Here is a 16,717-nt window from a genome sequence, read left to right on the forward strand (position 1 = left end):
AAGGTGTCCCTGCCCAGGGCAGGGGGTGGGATGAGATAAGCTTTAAGGTGCTTTCCGAGCCAAAGCAGTCCGTGATTCCCTGTGGGAGAAGCTGAGGTGTGTGTGGGGCCGGAGTGGCGCGGGAAGGCGGCGCAGCACCGACAGATGGCCCAGCAGATGCTCTGGGATGGAAGTGGCTTAGTAGGTGATCCATAAAAAAGGCAGGAAGAAGATGGGAAGTATCTCCACCACGCCACTCACAACAGCAATGTCCCTTTTTTCACCCTGCTGCAGTCTCGGCCGAGGCTGCCAGGCCGGCGCTGCCAGCGGGATCCGCGGTGTGGGATCAGCTGTGCCGTGGGCACCGGGCCCTTCCGTGCTGCTCGGTGACAAGTGACCGAGCACAGAGGTCACTCCTCCCTCCAGAGACACCACACAGAGCCTTCCTCACCCTCAGCAGCTCCTGGAGAGCTGCAGTGCCCCCAAAGCCCTTGGCTGGCCCCTGACCCGCACTGGTGGCACCCACGGGTGCCCCATGGCCAGCAAGGAGAAGGGTGTGAGCACTCCTGACACGGAGCTCCAGCTCTGACTGATTTCCATGGACCCTCCACAACGAATCTGCCATGGATACCTGCCTCAAACCCAACCCCAAACCTGGCTTCATCTGAGGGAGTGGGGAAAGGAAATATACCAAACCTTAAAGCCACTCCTGGGGCACAAAGGAAACTTCCATTTCCTCCCAAAACACACACATTCATGTAGTGGCAGGATAGACATAGAAACCCTAAATAGGTTGGGAAGGGCTTTAAAGGACATCTAATTCCAGTCCTCTGCCGTGGGCAGAACACCTTCCATGGACCAGGCCAGCACAAATGAGATATTTCATGTTTAAACTGCTCCTCCTGAACATTTGATTACAAATGGTTTTCTGTTTCCTGCCCTCCTCGGTCTAAGCCCTTAAGGCAGGATCAGACACGTTAAAACCTTTGACTGCAGCTCCCACCAACCTTCCATGGGGGTGTTGTTGTCCGGCCGGTTGGCAAAGACCACGTCCACATATTCCAGCTGCAGCCTCTGGAGAGAAGCCTTCAGCCCTGGGAATGGGAAAGCAGAGACAAGGACAGGCAGGGTCAGAGGGAGGCACGGAACAGAGCCAAAATGGGATCAAATACAGCTGGGTGTATTTAAATATATATATTATATATAAATATATACACACACAACCACTCAGAACACGAGAGGGATGCTGAACATTGTCCCTGCAGCCATCTGAAGAAGAAAGCACCAGTCTGGCCATCTGCAGAGGCCCTCCTTCCACAAGGATGTGCTTTGGTTTAGCCTTCCCAGGATTTGTGCTGAGCAGCCCCTGGTTACAGAGTGTGTCCGAGTCAGCCTGGCAGAGGCAGCTGCCAGGAACTGCTTCAGTGCCCTGCTCCTGCCTGCAGTTAATTCACTCTGAATTTTGTCACAGAGCCCTTCTTGCTCCAGCCCCAGCTGCAGCCCCAGGGGGACATTCCAGGGGTGCAGGATGGTGGCACTGGGGTCAATGCCAGGTAAAGCATCAGGGAGGGCTTTACCTCGTCAGGGTGAGCTGTGCCCACCCACACTGCAGAGAGAGCTTGGCAGAGCAAGCCAAAGCCCTTTGCAGCTCAGTCCATAAATGCCCAGGTTCTGAGAGCCTTCCTGGGAAGATCTGATGGGAGATGGCATCAAAGCCCTACAGATATATTTATATATCTTTGTATGAGTGTATGAGAGAGGGAGAGCAGAGGATGGGCATTTTATCCAGCTCAAAATTCAGCAAACATTTTCAGCCTGCTCTATTTTGACTCATTCTTCATGAACATTCATAAAAACATTTTGTTCTTGGGAAGATTTGTAGAAAATAACTGTTAAAAATCCTCTTCTCTCTCTCACGCACACACAGAATATATATAAATATATATATACAAATATAAAATATCTCTCATTGACCTTAACGTTGTTTGCTGGGTGTTCTGTGAAATTATTCCAACTCCTGCCAGTGCTTTTCTGTCATTTCACGAAGTAGCTTCACAAGAAATGGAAAATGGGTGGGCTTGGAGTGCCTGTGACACATCTGCCACCTCCCTGAGCATCTTTAGTGCCTCACTGAGGCTTATTTAGGTGAAAATTCAACAGAACATTGCTACAAGAAGAACTTTCTCCAGCATTACCTTACTGGGAAAGTCACATCCTGATGTGCTGGGATCCTGCAAACACTCCAAGACAGAACTCTCCAGGGCAATCCTGGGTAAAACGTGCCAGGAGCAGGGAGGAGAAGGATGGAAGGAGCCAAACCTGCACCCCAGGGAGGGGCCGCTGTCCCCCCCACTCCTCCCACCTGCTCTGGGCACTGCTTTGGGGCTCCCCTGGCGTTTCCCAGGAGTGCAGCCCCAGAGAGGAGCAGCTGCCGCCCTGGCAGGTTCCATCTCAGCAGCAGCTCCTGCCATCCTGCAGGGACAGGAGGCACAGACGGGTCACACAGCGAAGGAGGGGGTGAGTTCTCCCCAGGGAGCTGGCACTGCCCTGCTGGGAGCTGCACACCCCCAGAAGTCCCTGCAGAGCCCTTCCCAAGGCCAGGCTGGGTGTCCCCTGCCCGGAGCTGCAGGATGCTCCCAGCGCTGCCTCCTGGCACAGGGACGGGGGCTCGCCTGGCACTGCTGCTCCTGGATGTGATCCTCGATTCCCCAGGAACAGGGCTGATCCTGGGCAGGCTCTGCCAGCTCCTGCAGCCTGATGTGGCAGGCAGAGGCAGCTCTGGGTGCAGCCCTGGGGACACGCAGGACACGCTGTCCTGTCCACGTTCCTCCGCCCTCTCCTGCGTCCAGGAGGACAAAAAGCAGCGGGGAAGGGAGGAGGAGCAGGGATCTGGGTGAATAATCCCCAGGGATGCAGAGCCAGGTGAGGGGATGGGCAGCAGAACCGAGCACTTGAGGAGGAGCAGCACCAGGAGCAAACCTCAGCCGTGCCAGCTGGGGCCTGGCACCCCTCCAGAGGCTGTTTCTGCAGGCTGACTTCATGCCCACATCCTCATCCTCATCCCTCCCAGCTCCAAAGGCTTCCTGGCCACGCCTGGCAGCATGGGGAAGGGCTGGGGGTGTGCAGAGAGCTTCCCCCAGCAAACCCCACAGCACAGGGGGGCTTTCAGTGCACCTCATTCACTCACGCTCCTGAGGGGAGCCAAAACCATCCTTTGGTGCATTTTGGGCAAGTTTGGGAATTGGCCTGCATGGACTGGGGAGCAGTGGGACCAAACAGCCCCAGCCCAGGGGACAGCACTGCCCTGGGATCCAGCTGGGTACACCCCACCCCAGGGGCAGCCAGAGCCCCAGCCCAGGTACCTTCAATGATGTGTTTTCTAGAAAGGCCCCTCTCCGTCTCAGCCCTGCAAGGGAAAAACAGGAACACAGCTGGGAGATGCCAGAGGTGCCAACAACACGGGAGCACTGATTTGGGTTCTGATTTAAACACCCCCAGAGTTACAGAATCACAGAGTGGTTGGGTGGGAAATCCCACCCAGTGCCACCCCTGCCATGGGGACACCTCCCACTGTCCCAGGCTGCTCCAAACCCATCCAGCCTAGCCTTGGGCATTCCAGGGATCCAGGGATCCACAGCTGCTCTGGGAATTCCATCCCAGCCCCTCCCCACCCTCCCAGGGAACAATTCCTGCCCAAAATCCCATCCAGCCCTGGGAGCCATTCCCTGTGTCCTGTCCCTCCATCCCTTGTCCCCAGTCCCTCTCCAGCTCTCCCGGAGCCCCTTCAGGCCCTGCAAGGGCTCTGAGCTCTCCCTGGAGCCTTTGCCTCTCCAGGTGAGAAACTGCAGCTCCTTAAAACACTTTGCAAAATAAACAGAAACACAATGACAGAAACACAAACCACCCCCAGGTGCCATCAACCTCCCCTGGCCGTAGGGCTGGGCCAGCAAACACCAGGACAAGCCACTGCCACACTTACTTGCCACCCCAGTACAGCTTTGTGGTTATCACCAAACTGGACCTCCTGCAAAAACAACAGAAAAATTAATATAATTTAAAAATTAATCATAGTAATAATTAAGCAAGCAGGATCCTGCCTATCAGTAACTTGTAAAAGCTGGGAGCAGGATTTCTGCTGGGAATGCTGCACCAGGAAAGAGCAGCTGTGAGATGTTGAGGAGACCCTGAGTCCAGCTGTGGCAGCCACTGAGAGCCCAGGAGCTGCCACCTGCCTTGGGAATGGCACCACTGCCCAGGGAGCTGTCCCTCTCCACGTGCTGGAAGTGAGGGGATCTGAGCTTTAGTTCCTTCAGAAGGTGGAAAGTGAAATATCCTCCTGCAGGTGTTTTGGTAAAATGTGCTTATAAATAGGCAGGGCAGGAGGAAATCGACTGGAGTTTGGAAGTTTGGATTGGACATTGGGACAGAAACCAAAGGCAATACAAGAGAAGTGACCAAAACCCCCAAATGTTTTTAATTATGGGGTCAGCCACACCCAGACCTTTAACCAAGGGCTGCAGTGCTGTTCCCTCTGCTAGCTGTTCTTCTCACTGCCATGCAGCATTCCCAGAGTTATTAAACTCAAGTGTGATACATCTGAATTAATCTGTAAACTCCTACATGATATTAAATCAAAGATTTATCATCCTCCAGCTACCTTGCTGCAAAACCAGACACATACAATGCAATTTCCCCAGCTTTTATTTGACTTAATTTTTTTCCTCCACATCATCCAGAATATTTCTTACCAAATAATCAATCACCCCCACTAATCCCCTAGACAGGGATGCTGGGTTTGGAGAATTCCCCTTCAGCTGAACCTGCCCAGGCCTTTAAAGATTATGCAAATCTCTTGAAACTCCACAACATATGCTAATGTGCATCATTTAAATGAGGTGTCATCTCCTCCCAGGCTGCCCAGATGAAGGCCTGTCACAGCTTTGCATCCCTAATCCACAGCATTCCTGGCAGGGATGAGGTGCCAGCACTCATCCTCCCATGTGGAGGGGGAAAACTGAGCCGGGGTCCTGGACAAAATCCCACACCCAAAATCCCAGGGCAGCGCTGTCCCTGGGCACTGGGAAGCTGTGGGTGCTCCTGTGGGAAGTTCTCCAGTGCAGAGGGAATGCCAAGGGGGGCAGAGAATGCCATACTGTACCTCCAGCCCTTCTTCTTCAGGATGTTCCCCAGGATCACCTCGGCCCTGTGCAGGGAGATCCCGGTGTGAGGGAGGCAGGGGCTGCTCAGCCAGCCCAGCCTGCAGCCCCTGCCTCCCCAGCTGGGGCAGATCCCATCCCCCTGAGCCCAGAGCCCCTTCCCCATCCCCTGCTGGCTGTCCCTGTGCCACCATCCCAACCCCAGGGATCAGGGAGCTGCTCCCCATCCCACAGCAGCTCTCGGAGCAGCTGGAGCTGGGATCGTGCCTGGAGCTCCCGCAGCCCCGGCCACCAGCACCAGGTGGAGATCCACCCTGACTTCACTTGCTCAGGGTTTGTTCCTCCCTGTGCCAACAGCAAATGGCACAAGGGAAACACTCCATCCAGCCTTTGGGTCAGTTCCTTGGGGTTTGTCTGATGAGGGCTCCAAACACAAAGGTTTTCCTGTCCCACTCTTTGCAAGCACGGCCAGAGCCCAGCCCCTGAGGAGGGGGAGCCCGGGGGAACCCAGGGGAGCCCAGGATTGCTCAGGGGAGCCTGGGGGAGCCCAGGTGCCCACAGGGAGGTGGAAGCAGCTCTGCAGCCCTGCACTCACTTGCCAGCCGCGTACACCTCGGCCGTGTCGAACAGGTTGACGCCGCTCTCGTAGGCGATGGTCATCAGCTGCTCGGCCACCTGGGGAGGCAGGGTGGACAGCTGGGGGTGACTGCTGCATACAAGTAAAAAACTTACCAAAGAAAGGCCCTATAAAACCGTGGGGAAGATGGACTCAACCTCACAGCCTGGTTGCAGGGGAAGGAGGGACCTGGCTGCAGCTGGGGGGGCTTTGGGGGATTGTCCCCTTTTGGGGAAGGGACACTGGGGACATGGTCTTCTCTCAGGGGAGAACACACTCCCTCTGTGCTTGCTTTCAGCTGGGGACACCGGTGGGACAGTCACCTTCTGCAGGGTGTCCCCATTTTGGGGGAACAGTCTCTTTTTGGGGGACTTTGCACCTAAGTGCAGCTGCTCAGTTGAGTTCCCATGAGGAAGAGCTAAAGGAATGAGAATCAGCACAACAATCTGCTCTGGTAACAAAAGCATTTGCGCCTGTGAAAACAAGAGGTCTAACCCAGGAGAATCCACAGAGAAAAAATGTGAACACCTGGGTGAAAAGAGACTTTTAGCACCTACACACACACTCACACACCTTCTAAGCAATGAAGGGAGCGGTGAGAGAGCTGCTCAGCGGCTGGAGTTAAACACCGGCTCTGGAAACTGCACAAAAATGGGCTGTAACATTACACTGGGGCTTTTGGCTGCTGAAACTTCCAAGTGCTTGGCCCACCTTTATTCACCAGTAGTGTTAGAGGGTGACAAACCCCATCCTGAGCCAGCAGGGAGATCCCACACCAGGAGAATCCCACACCAGGGAGATCCCACGCCAGGGAGATCCCACAGCAGGCTCCAGCACAGCCAGGAGGGCTGTGACACCCCCTGCCCAGGGAACACCTCCAACAGGGCACTCAGGGAGGGAGAGACAGCAGAACATGGATTTACATCAACTCCCCTTGGAGCCAGCCCGGCAGGAATTAATCTCCTCTCACAGGAGCTTGCTAGCAGGAAGGCAGCCAAGAATTTAATAGGGTTACAGGAGATACTCTGTGAATCTACAGAATTTAACACAGAAAGGGGGAGTTTAAGATTCTTTTGGCTGCCTGCCAGCTGCTCCTGCAGCTCTCCAGAGATGCCACAGGGTATGGAAATGCCTGAAGGTCATTTTGTGGGGGTTTCTGCTGCTCCCTGGGGATGCTGCACCCCCAGGGGCTGAAGGATCTGGCTCAGCATCTCAAGGATGTTTCTGTCCTGCTTTTCCTTGCATGACATGGAATTCTTGTGAGCCAGCAGGGCAGGAGAACCAGAGTGCAAACTGATCATCAAAACAAGCCTTGACTGACCACCAGAAATTCCACATGAGACAGGACCAGAGCTGGGGACCCACCAGGAGCAGAGCTGGGGACCCACCAGGAGAAGCAGTGATACCACAAAAGATCAGGTGAATTTAAAGGAAAACCTCTTTGAATTCAGGCTCCTGGGCTCTTCTCCTCATGCCAGAGTTGTTTTGGGGGTTATTCCATGTGCTGGGGCAGGCAGCTGCTGTCCCTCGGGCGCTCACATCTGTGGACACCCAGGCTGGAGGAGCTCACGTGCAGCCCAGCGCTCCAGGGATGATTCCCTGGGATCAGCAGCCATCTGCTCCAGGGAAAAGCACGGAGGAAACCCGAGCTCATTTTCATTTGTTTCATCTTATGTCAAAAATAAACCACCTTTTAAGGCCAGCCCCTGCCTCATTTATGGCTGCTGCCCATTATGTCCACACACAAAACCAGCTCTGATTCCCGGGGCAGGAGCGCCGTGGGAAGGAGGGGACGCTGCACGGGACAGGAGATGGCTCTGAGGGGTGGATGTGGCTCCTGAGTCCATCTCTGGAAATGCCAGGTTCATCAGGGGTTCTGGCAGAGCTCTGCCTCTCCATGCAGGAAGGTTCCAGGAGCCACAATTTAATTTAAGAATATCCCACAGCGGGGTTTGTTCCATGCTTTGGACTCACCTCATCTGAGATCTGACCTCCAAAAGTGACCCAGGTCCCTGGAAAAAAACAAAATAATCTGTTACTACAAGAGGCTTTTGACATCAAAAATGAGACTTCACCTAAATTCTTTTTGGGATTAAATGGGTTTAAGATGGGGTGAACTGGCCTGGGGGGTGGTGCAGCCCCAAGAGAGAGCTCCTGCAGCCAGGCAGGACAGGGCACCTTCTCCCAGGGTGGGACTGGCACAGGCAGCTGCTCAGGACAGCACCCAGGGGTGCCAAAATGCAGAGCTGGATCCCAATCCTGGAATGGTTTGGGTTGGAACAGACCTTAAATCCCATCCAGTGCCACCCCTGCCATGGCAGGGACACCTCCCACTGTCCCAGGCTGCTCCAGCCCTGTCCAACCTGGCCTTGGGCTCTGCCAGGCCCTGAAATCTGAAATTCTTTCCAAACCAGAAATCATTTTCCAAAGCTTCAATTTGACAAATAGGAAAAATGTTCATGATGCTGCCACAACGTCATTTGGGAAATTAAAGGCTCCTTAAATCTGTACTTCAGTATTTATCATCCTGAAAGTCAAAATTAGAATAAATAAAAAATTAAAAAAAAAAAAAAAAAAAAAGACATAAAAAAGAGAAATATTTCTTCTGACAGGGAAGATTTCCAGCCCAAAGTGACTTTTCCCTGGGAGCTTTTCCATGGAGCCAAGGTCCAGTGCCAGCACAGCCCAGGGGCAGTGCTTTCTCTAGGCTGGCTCCTAAAGCTGCTGCTGTTTAGGCTCAGTTGCTGAGCCTGATCTATTATTAGGAAAACTTGAGGCATTATCTCGTTATGATCATTGCTAAAAAAAAATAAAATAAAAAAATAAAAAATGAAGATATCCTGTGGTGGAAGCAATGTGTGGATTTAACCAGATCATAAAATAGTTTGGGTTAGAAGGGACCTTTAAAGGTCAGCTGGTCCAACCCCAAGGAATTCCTATGGGAACGCTATTTCCTATCTATAGATTTTGTATGTATATATTTATTTTAGGAACACAGATTTCCTAAGGCAGTGGGAAGGAGGCAGCAGGGAGCCTGGGGAGCAGCAGGTCCCACGTGGGACCCTGCTCAGACCCCAGCACGGCGAGGATGCCAGGGCTGTGACACCCCTGAGCCTCCTGCCAGCCCTCAGAGCCCCTTGGAGCTCCTCCTCACTCCTCAAAACTGCACAGAAATTCAGATGTCAGTCACTGAACCCACGGGGCAGAGCTCACTTGGTGCTTAAAACCCCCAGAACTGAAAATCCTGATTTCTGGAGGGGTTGAGACTCCAGGCTGGAAAAGGCAGTGAGGTTTTCCCAGGCAGGGCTGGGAGCAGCCTGGGACAGGAGTCCCTCCCAAAGCAGCAGGAACTGAACAGGACAGAGACTGCAGTGCCAGGGCTGAGCTCTGATGCTGCAAAGGGGCAGAAATTCCAGGTTCCCTGCCTGCCTGCACTTGCAAAGATGCAGAAGATGCTCCCAGACCCTCATCAAAGGGGGATGGTGTCCCTGGGTGCCGGGACGTGAACCCCGAGCAGGGGCGGAAGCGCTCGGGCAGCTTTGATCAGCCCTGCTCAGAGCACAGCCACATCATCATCTCTGGCAGCAGAACCTTGCTCTCTTTCCCTCAAAAAAAGGCCAATCTGAATTTTTTAATACGTCAGTTTTCTCTGAGTGCAAATAAAGCTATTTAAAGATGCACAAAGTGTGAGTTCAAACTGCAACTCCTGACTTCCTGCAGAACAACCCGAGCTGGAAAAACCGAGTGTGCCACAGATCAGAGATGAAATGGAAATTAAATAAATGAGCAAAGAGCACACATTTTCTACCTAATTTTATATTTTCTTTAGCTCTATAAGGACAATAATAATGGGGCAGGAGTACCCCTGCTACACCTTGCTGGCTACAGACCTCAGGAGAGGTATTTTCTCTGATTATTGGAGTTTAAATGCTCTAGTCCTGCACAACAAAGATAAAACTGAAACCTGTTTTCATTTTATCTTTAAGCTTCTTCATGCAGAGAAAAAAAAAATAACCAAATGAAGCCTGATTTCCATGTTAAAGCTTCAGAGGTGTTATTTTTACAGGAATACATTAAAACGTGTTTGTACCAAAAAATGGGTTGAGACTGTTTATCTCAAAGTGATTTTTTTTTTCCTTTTGCATAAGCAGCACACAGGTGCACAGGTGAGAAGGAAGGGAATTATTCATCCTCCCCACAGAGTGCACATCCTCTCAAAATTCACCTTGTGACACAAACCACATCCCACTGAGTGACAACGTGCTCAGAGCTTGGGGCACAGGGAGAGCAGCCCCAGAGCTCACAGTGCCTCAGAGGAGAATAAGAAACACTTTAAAGCTCTTGAAATGCACAAATAAATATCTGTGGTGCTGGATAGCCCTGCCTGAGGTCTCCCTGTGTCCTCCCTCTGCTGGGGGACACCAGGGGACAGGAGCATCAGCAGGAGCACACGGCTGGGGATATTTTTTTCTGTGATCATCACTAAAACCAGGCAGGGATGTGAGTTTTGGCTCAGCAAGGTGAGATCTAAAGCACCAGGTGTGGCTGGGGAAGGGAGAGGCTCTGGTACAGGGAAGGCACCCCCAGCCAAAGCAGAGGCACGGCGTGGCACAGGCTGCTCCCCTCCCTTTGGAAAATAAAAAATAAAAAACCTAAGGCAAAAAAAAGCACAAGGCACATTTGGCATTTCAAACACCAGCCAAGGATGATTCACAACCTCAGCCAACACACTCATTTGGGAAGAAAAATATACTGGAAAAAGATATATTTTTTAAATTGCTCCTTTTCCCCTTTCCAAGTCGCTGTCTCTCTCCTACCCCAGCTCATGGTTTAGAAAGGCATCCCCTGCCCCAGGGCTGGGGCACACACACTTCCCACTGCTGCCCCTTGCCCATCACCTTCCTCCCTCCTGCCTGGAAAAACAGCTTTCCAGCTGGATATCCTCACCCCCAACAGGAATTTCTGCACCAAGCGCGGCTGGGAGTGATGCCAAAGCAAACCCCACCCTGGCAGTGTCACCCCTGCAGGGACAGAGGGCTCCTGGCTGACCCCACCCTGGCAGTGCCACCCCTGCAGGGACAGAGGGCTCCTGGCTGACCCCAGCCCATCCCTGCAGGAGCTCTGGCCCTGCCAAACCTCATCCCCAGAGCAAAGACCGAGGGCAGGAGCAGCACCTCACCCCTCTGGGCTCACAAAAAAACCCACTTTTGTAGGCAGCTGTGACCTTTTGTCCATGGGATTGGAGTGGCTGCTTTTGTCCTGCTCATCTCCTTTCAGTCAGGGCTCATCACCTCGTTGGAGGCTGCCTCAACACTCTCAAAACCAACAGGAATCCACAGGAAGGGCCCAGCCTGAACTAGACACGTGAAAAACATTTTCCCTGGCATCACAGGGAAAAACATTTCCCTGGCACATTTTGGATCCAGCACCAAGGAAAGAGCCTCACAGCAGCCCCAGGTAAAGGCTCCCCTGGAGGTAACTCCTCAAAGCAGAGGGTGAACGCTCAGGAGCAGGGATTGGCACTGGGATGTCCCAGGACAGGAGCAGGGATTGGCACTGGGATGTCCCTGCCAGGAGCAGGGATTGGCACTGGGATGTCCCAGGGAAGTTCAGCCTGGCTGAGCAGTCCCAGCTCCGTGGGAGCTCCAGTAACCAGGACTGAGGCTCAGACACTGCTCTGAGGGCTCAGGGTGCTCCCCAGCTATCCCTGCCTGGGAAAGGCTGCAGAGCAGCGCTGGCAGGACCCAGCTCATGCCCACGTGAGCCAGGAGAGCAGGATGTCACTGAAGGGTCCCCGCTGCCTCAGCCCTGCCCACCTTTGATTTCTGCCCCACTTCCCATTCTCATCCACTTTTTCATCCCGCAGGATGAAGCACACTCCCACCTTGCTGAGATTTTGCAAGGCTTTTGAAGAAGACTGCTGAGCCTTCAGAAACTTTAGTGAGCCCTAAATTAGATTTCCATGCTGCAGAGAACACAGGGAAACACATTTATCTTCTGGGGAACTGCAAGAGAGAAGCCATTTAGGAAAGTCAGATAAGCCAGCTCTGGGAGCAGACACCTGATGGATCTGCAGAGGGACAGGTGGGACAACGGGAGTGGTTTTAAACTGAAAGAAAAGAGATTTAGATGGGATATTGTGGAGAAATCCTTCCCTGGCAGGGTGGGCAGTGCCTGGCACAGGTGCCCAGAGAAGCTGGGGCTGCCCCTGGATCCCTGGCAGTGCCCAGGGCCAGGCTGGATGGGGCTTGGAGCAGCCTGGGACAGTGGGAGGTGTCCCTGCCGTGGCAGGGAGAGAACAGGATGAACTTTAAGGTCCTTCCAATCCAAAACAATAATCCAGGGAAAAGCTGCTGTGCTGCAGGAGAAACACCTGCACATTCCAGGGAATGTCTGGATTTCAGGCTTCCCAGCTCCCTGTTCCTGCACACGGGCAGGGGCTGCAGGGCTCACAGTGCTGGTGCAGGAGGAGGTGCCCAGCAGCCTCCCCAGCCCCTGCACAGCTGCACTCACAAAGGCTCAGTATATTTAGATGCTGCTGCAGTTCCACCCGCTTGAAATCAAAGAAAAGCTCTGCAAAACTGGTTTTTTTTTTTTTTTTTTTCCTGCTGCTACTTCCTTCCCGTGGCTTTTCTCCTCCACCACAACAGCAGCACTTGGGGAAGCTGTGAGGCTGATAAATAAAACCTCTGCACAGACAAGACGAGTCTTTTCCAAGGCTGGGGCTATTTTAACCAGAAGAGCTCTTGGCAGAACGGCTCTTGTGGTACAGGGTGACTTTCACAATTGCCTCCAGTTTAACACCAAATCCCAAAGCATGTTTGGGAAAAGGGGCTGGGAGCAGCCAGCCCTGGCAGGGATGGGGCTGGAAGGATCAGGCAGAGCCCAGGTCCTCAGCTGGCTCAAGGCAGTGACACCTCCTCATCCACCTCCATCCTGGCAGTGCTCACCTGGGCAGGTAACCCCCTGGAACTTACCCCAAACACTCCCTGCTCTCACAGCCTGTGCTCTAACAAGCTCCTGATTTCCAACAAACAGCCCCAAGGCCTTAATTTTCTGTCTGAACAGCCTGAGCAGAGTAATCACAGAATCATGGAAGGGTTTGGGCTGCAAGGACCTTAAAGCTCCTCCCATTCCAGCCCTCTGTTGGGCAGGGACACTGCCCAGTAGACCAGGTTGCTCTGACCTAATAATAATAAAATTGTTAAATAACAGTATTATTATTATTATTGGACTTTTCAAAGAAAATTCCAGTAACTCCCAACCCAAACTGCATCCAGGATGGAAATTTCCCAATGACTAAAGCCCAGCATCCATAGGTTGTGAGGCTACAGACAGCAGTGTTTCCCTGAACTGCTTCACAGGTTTATAGTTTGCCACAGACTCCTTGCATCTGTGGGTACATCAATTGATTTAAATACTCTGAGTAAGTGTAGCATGAATGTTGCCATCTTAGATTCATAATTAGCTTAGATTCATAATTAAGCTACTGTTGTGCTTATAGCAAATCCTATTGAGTCACTTTATAAATGTTAAATTAGTCAACTGATTAAGCACTGCTATTGTTGTGTTGATTGAGCATTGCTAAATCCTTCAGACCTGAAGCACTGATCCAGGCTGAGGCTGAGTTTGGCACTGGAGCTGCTCTGAGCCCCAGGACTCAATGGGAGGATCTCCTGCCCCCTCTGCATCCCACCCTTCTGTCCCAGCACCCACTGGAACCACTGCACTCTGACTTTAACCTGATTTTCCTTCATGTGCCCTGGCTATGCAGCGAGAAAATAAAATGTGTCATCAAACTCTACATTTGATAAATTTATATTCAGCCTGGGTCCACTGATACCTTTCTCAGTGATTCTTTAAGTACCTAAAGTGGTGCCTGCACCTCCCTGTGGCAGCACCTCTGACCCCCCAGGAACAAGGAACGGGGCTGGAAGGGCTCTGGTGGAACAGAGATTCCACCCCTGGGAATTCCTGCACATCCCAGGGGGTGGGACCACACTCCTGATGCTCAGCCTGGCACTGTGGAGGGAGCTCACAGTGAGGAAACAGCCTCCTCCTCCTCCCTCCAGGGCTTGGTTTCCATCACAAGCACAGCTCTGAGTGCAGGGGCTGCACTGAGCTCCAGCAGAGCATTTCTCACCCCAACAAAGCCTTCAGGAGCTCTCCACGAGCCAGGGGCCAGCGCTGCCCCTGCCCATGGATGCCCTTCCCGAGAAAACATGGAGGGGATAAAATATTGATGAGGAATTCCGTGGTTCTGGAGCCAAGGTGGAGCAGGGATGACAGGGTACACAGGGGATGGGATCAAAGGGGTTGGGATGGGATCAAAGGGGATGGAGTGGAGCTGTGCCCCAGCCCAGGCTGGCGCTCCTGGGGATGCTCCATGGGATCCCTGCAGGCTGCCCCTCCCAGGGACTGGGCACACAGGAGGAATTTCCACCACAGAGCCTCACACAGCTCCCCTGGCTGTGCTGGGGGAGGAGGCCACAGGTACTCACCCAACCCCAGGCACGACACTCTCAGCCCGGACTTCCCAAGGTTTCTGGAAGGAAAAGAAAATAATTAGAAAATACAGTTCAGCCCTTGAGGGACCCACAACTTAACCCCATGGGAAAGCAGCAGCTGGAGAAGACAAGCCACTGCTTCTGTCCAAATCCTGTGTTTTCCTCCAAAAGGGGCAGATCTCCCACAGTGGGACCTGGGCACCCAGGCTGGGGAAGGGTGGATGTGCTGCCATCCTCCCCACTGAGTGCTCAGGGGCTGGGAATAAACCCAAATCCATTCAGCTGTACCTCACACCCAATATCATTTGGGGTCCCACAAATACTCCCTGCACTTTCACAGCGTCCCAGAGTGGTTTGGGTGGGCAGGACCTTGCAGCCCATCCCGTTCCACCCCCTGCCACAGGGCAGGATCAAGGTATAAATCACTGCCCATCCCTCTGCTGCAGAGCACCTCAAACAGCCCCTGCACTTTTTGCTGCTCCTGCTGAGTTATTTGAAGCCAAATCAAACAAAACAGAAGAAAAAGCCCTGCTGGCCCCTGGGCAGGGTCAGGGAAGGGGTTGGACACAACACCCCAGGTTGTGACCTGCACTTTCAGCTCGTCCCATTTTTCCACACTGGATTTCCTGACCACTTCAGGTTCTCATTCCTATGGTACAATTTCCCTGAGGAGCATCCCAGGGGGGCAGGAGGACCAGCCCAACACCAGCCACACCTTGGGGCAGGACTGCCCATCCTCCCACCCCTCCAGGACCCCTTAATGCACAGCTGCATCCAAAATTTACTGCTGCTAATGGGAATTTAAGATGTTGGGAGGCACAGGACCTTGACCTGCAGGTCTGTTTGAAAAGCTGCAGCTGCATCTCCAGCACCACGAGCCCCCAGGCTTGCAGCACAGCTAGGGCAGGCACTGACCTCCTTTTTTTTTGTGTGTGTGTTCTATTTTCTCTTCCTTATTCCTTTTATATTTTTCCTTCCTTTTTTTTCCTTTTTTTTTTTTTTTTCCCATCTTTTAAGTGCAAGCACAGCTGGACCCTGCCCACCAAACCCATCCATGCCCAGAACAGCACAAATGATGCCCCATCCTCCCCAGCACAACTGGAACCCCTAGGAGGTTGAAAGGCAAAGCCCCAGGGCTGCGGCACTGGGGGCAGGAATTCCAGAATTCCAGATCCATGGGATGGGGATTTCTGCATTCCTTCTGGACACAGCCCACCCACCCCAGAACGCTCCTTCGAATCAAGTGCTGCTGTTCATTCCCACACAGCTTCCAATTATTTTATAGGAGAGAGGGGTTTAATCCATTTTCTCACCCACCTGTTCTTTGCTTTTCAAAGTCCGTGGGCACAGCTCAGCCATGAACTTCTTTCCCCACATAAATATAAATACACATCTACACATACACCCTTTATGTATATAAATATATTATTATTTATATTATATTTATATCATACACCCTTTAGCTCTATGCATACACATATCCTTTACATGTAACCTTTTATGTAAATACACACATATACCCTTTAAATCTATATATTCATGAACACACCCTTTATATATCTACACACACAGATATTCCCAGTATTTGTGCAAATGCAGATCCTCTCCACACACCCCTTTATATATCTCTAGAGAAATGTATTTGTATGGGCAGGCAGTGTGAGTGCATCCCTGTGGGGATTCCCTGCATTTATAGGATGCCCAGATCTCACTGGTTGCCTTGTCCTTCCCCACAGCTCCACAGCACCACTCCAGGCAGTTTTTGGGGTAAAACACACCCAGTTCTGCTCCAGGGAGCAGTACCCAGCCCCATGAAGAGTCTGCTCAGCCAACAAATCCAGGCAGAAACGTTGTGTTTGGATTTCCAGAGCTCTGCCATTTGCTCAGCGCACACCTGACCCGGATATTTGGGAAACTGATGCTGGAAATGCCAAATCCCTGCAGGGTGAGATTCCCCCCTGCAAAGGGAGCTGGGAGGCTGCTGGGCAGGAGGATTCCTGAGCCCATGGCCCACCCTGGAGAGCATCCCCAGGTGTGCCCCCAGCAGCTGGGACCTGGTCCCACTGGGGTGCCTGGGCTGGCTGAGAGCTCACAGCCACCGAGCACAGAGCTGCTTCCTCCTGCAGAGCCGGAATTTGTCTGGAATTTGTCATTCAAGACCTGCTTCTCCTCTGCCTGAGAGAGGAGAAACAAACCAACAAAAACCTCACCAAGCAAACACTCGTGCATGCCCGCACTGACAGGGATTTTGCAGCACCCGGGTGGATGCGCATGGAGCTGGATCAGACAGACACACAGACAGACAGACACGTGCCTGAAGCTGCACAGCTGCCAAGTGAAATCAATGGGCTGTCTCTAAGTAACGGGGCAGTGAAAGCTTTTTGTGCTTCCACTGCACTAATTCCGGGCTCTGAGACAATGAACCAGCTCCGTCCCTGCAGCTGAACTGGCAGCAGATC

General features: G+C 52.6%; 1 protein-coding gene across 3 annotated transcripts in view; it reads right to left on the reverse strand.

Annotated features, from left to right (window-relative positions):
* Window positions 1-16,717, reverse strand: part of KCNAB1 (potassium voltage-gated channel subfamily A regulatory beta subunit 1) — a 57,105-nt gene that overhangs the window by 8,097 nt on the left and 32,291 nt on the right. For all 3 annotated transcript variants that reach the window (XM_023932734.2, XM_023932735.2, XM_023932736.2), the window contains exons 2-8: window positions 14,253-14,296; window positions 7,726-7,763; window positions 5,731-5,810; window positions 5,138-5,182; window positions 3,959-4,003; window positions 3,342-3,385; window positions 987-1,073 (exon numbers count right to left, since the gene is read on the reverse strand). In XM_023932734.2, the coding sequence (XP_023788502.1) occupies window positions 987-1,073; window positions 3,342-3,385; window positions 3,959-4,003; window positions 5,138-5,182; window positions 5,731-5,810; window positions 7,726-7,763; window positions 14,253-14,296 (383 nt within the window). The remainder of the gene's footprint in view (window positions 1-986; window positions 1,074-3,341; window positions 3,386-3,958; window positions 4,004-5,137; window positions 5,183-5,730; window positions 5,811-7,725; window positions 7,764-14,252; window positions 14,297-16,717) is intronic.

This window comes from Cyanistes caeruleus, chromosome 10 (assembly GCF_971803275.1).
Source record: "Cyanistes caeruleus chromosome 10, bCyaCae1.hap1.1, whole genome shotgun sequence".
In the NCBI taxonomy this organism is placed as follows: domain Eukaryota; kingdom Metazoa; phylum Chordata; class Aves; order Passeriformes; family Paridae; genus Cyanistes; species Cyanistes caeruleus.